Below are 1976 nucleotides of genomic sequence, written 5' to 3'. Positions count from 1 at the left end.
CACGGGCTTCTGCCCAGTGCGGTCCGACCGGAAGTGAGGGGGCGGGGCTGGGGAAGCCCAACCTCAGATCTGAATATTTAGGTTTGAGGCCTGAATGTTCTCTGTGATGTCATCCTGGGGGCGCAGGGGGCGGGGCTGGGGGCGGGGCCGCGGGGGTGACGTCAGACGGACTTCCCCACCCCCTCTCGCCTGGTGGGCGGGGCCCCCAGGGGGCGGGGCCGTCCAATAAAAGCAACTTTTAACCTCCAGGACCTGAATATTTAAATCTGAGATTCCCGTATGCAAATGAGGCGGGGCGGGGCTTGGAAGCCGGAACTCAGCGTCAGGCTCATGGGCGGGGTTAAAGGCAGTGCCCGGGGGCGGAGTCTGCTCATCTGCATATTCAAATCAGCTCGAGCTGTGGGGCCTGGGGGCGGGGCCCGGATTGGATGTAAATGCTGTATATGTAAATGAGGCGCTAAATTTGCATATTTATGATAATCTTGTCCCCGCCCCCCTCAGCGAGTGACGACTTCAACCTGGGCGACGCCCTGGAGGGTGAGTGACACGCACGGCGGTGGGCGGGGCGCACGGTGACAGGAAATGATATCACGGGTGACACAGGGCCGGCTGGTGACGTCACCTCCCCGGATGAGAATATGCAAATCGAGTCATTTACATACCCGGGGCTCTGGGCGCCCTTGGGGAGCCTGGGAGTGATGTCATCAACATGGGGTGGGGATGGGGGCGGGGTCCTCACGGGAGAAGGGGCGGGGCATGTGATGTCACGGCGGTGCTGAATATGCAAATGAATATGCAAATCGGGGATGTGATGCTCAGACAAGGCGCAGCAGCCATGCCATTCTCATTTGCATAAATGAATATTCAAATCACTGCAAATTAACTTAGAAAAATGTTTTAAGGTTAATGGCAATTTCCTGTCCCCGCCCACACTTCCTGTTTCTCCCCCCAGACCCCAACATGATATCCCCTTTCCTTAGCCCCAACGCCCTTTTAAGCCGTCAGGTGACGTCTGGTGGGCGGGGCCGGGGTCCCTGCTTCCTGTAGGACTACCGGCCACTTCCTGTGCGTCCATCACTCACGTGTCCCCTCCCCCCCCCACGCACTTCCTGTCGGCACTCCCAGTTCCGCCCCACACTTCCTGCCACGCCCCCTGCTTCCTGCTCCTGCGCTGACCCCGCCCCCTGCTCCTGCGCTGACCCCGCCCCCTGACCCCGCCCCCAGGAGGCTTCGACCTGGAGGACGCCCTGCCCGGCGGCGGCGGAGGAGGTGAGCACCGCAGGGTCAGGGGTCGGGGGCCCCAGGGCATCATGGGAGGCCTCACTTCCTGTCCCGCCCCCCAGGCGCAGGAGAGAAGCCGGGAAACCGGCCCCAGCCGGACCCGAAGCCGCCAAGGCCACACGGAGACTCAGGTGGGCGGGGCCTGTATGCAAATGAGGGGCAGGGCCTGCATGCAGTGAGGGGCGGGGCCTGCATGCTAATGAGGGGAGCCTTCGCTGCTGTGATTTAGGCTAATGAGGCCTGGGAAGTGGGCGTCCCCCTCTGCCTTACGCTAATGAGCCCCGGCTGTATGCAAATGAGGTGTGGCCTTTATGCAAATGAGTCCTGGATTCATGCAAATGAAGCCCCTATGATGCTAATTCTCCAAGAGGTGGGGCTATGCTAATGAGCAGTGACATCACAGCCCGGTGAGCCCTGCCCACTCGTGACGTCACTTCCTGTCCCTCCCCCTCACGCTTCCGACCCGGCCCCGGCTGGTTCCTGCTGCTTTATGCAAATCGCCCTGGCGCCTCCCCCCCCCCCAAAAAATATGCTAATTGGTGCAAAAAAACACGAAGAAGTCATCCCGGCCCCGCCCCCCCCACAGGCGGCATCTCGGACAGCGACCTGGCAGACGCCGCGGGCCAGGGTGAGTGTGGGAGGCCACGCCCACTTCCTGTCTGGGACCCCGCCGCCCATGATGTCACCGCTCAGCC

At 61.8% G+C, this 1976-nt stretch overlaps 1 protein-coding gene across 1 annotated transcript; it reads left to right on the top strand.

The window, feature by feature from the left end:
* Positions 1–501: 501 nt before the first annotated feature.
* Positions 502–1929, top strand: Cd99 (CD99 antigen; the record flags this gene model as incomplete). Its single annotated transcript, NM_025584.2, is given in 6 exon segments — positions 502–536; positions 1227–1269; positions 1344–1412; positions 1868–1912; positions 1914–1920; positions 1923–1929. Coding segments are annotated over 6 exon segments (206 nt in total), but the record flags the coding sequence as incomplete, so codon positions are not given.
* Between the last annotated feature and the right edge of the window lie 47 nt (positions 1930–1976).

The sequence above is a fragment of the Mus musculus genome (assembly GCF_000001635.26).
Source record: "Mus musculus strain C57BL/6J chromosome 4 unlocalized genomic contig, GRCm38.p6 C57BL/6J MMCHR4UN_CTG6".
Taxonomy (NCBI): Eukaryota; Metazoa; Chordata; class Mammalia; order Rodentia; family Muridae; genus Mus; species Mus musculus.
This window is presented reverse-complemented; position numbering and strand designations above follow the sequence as displayed.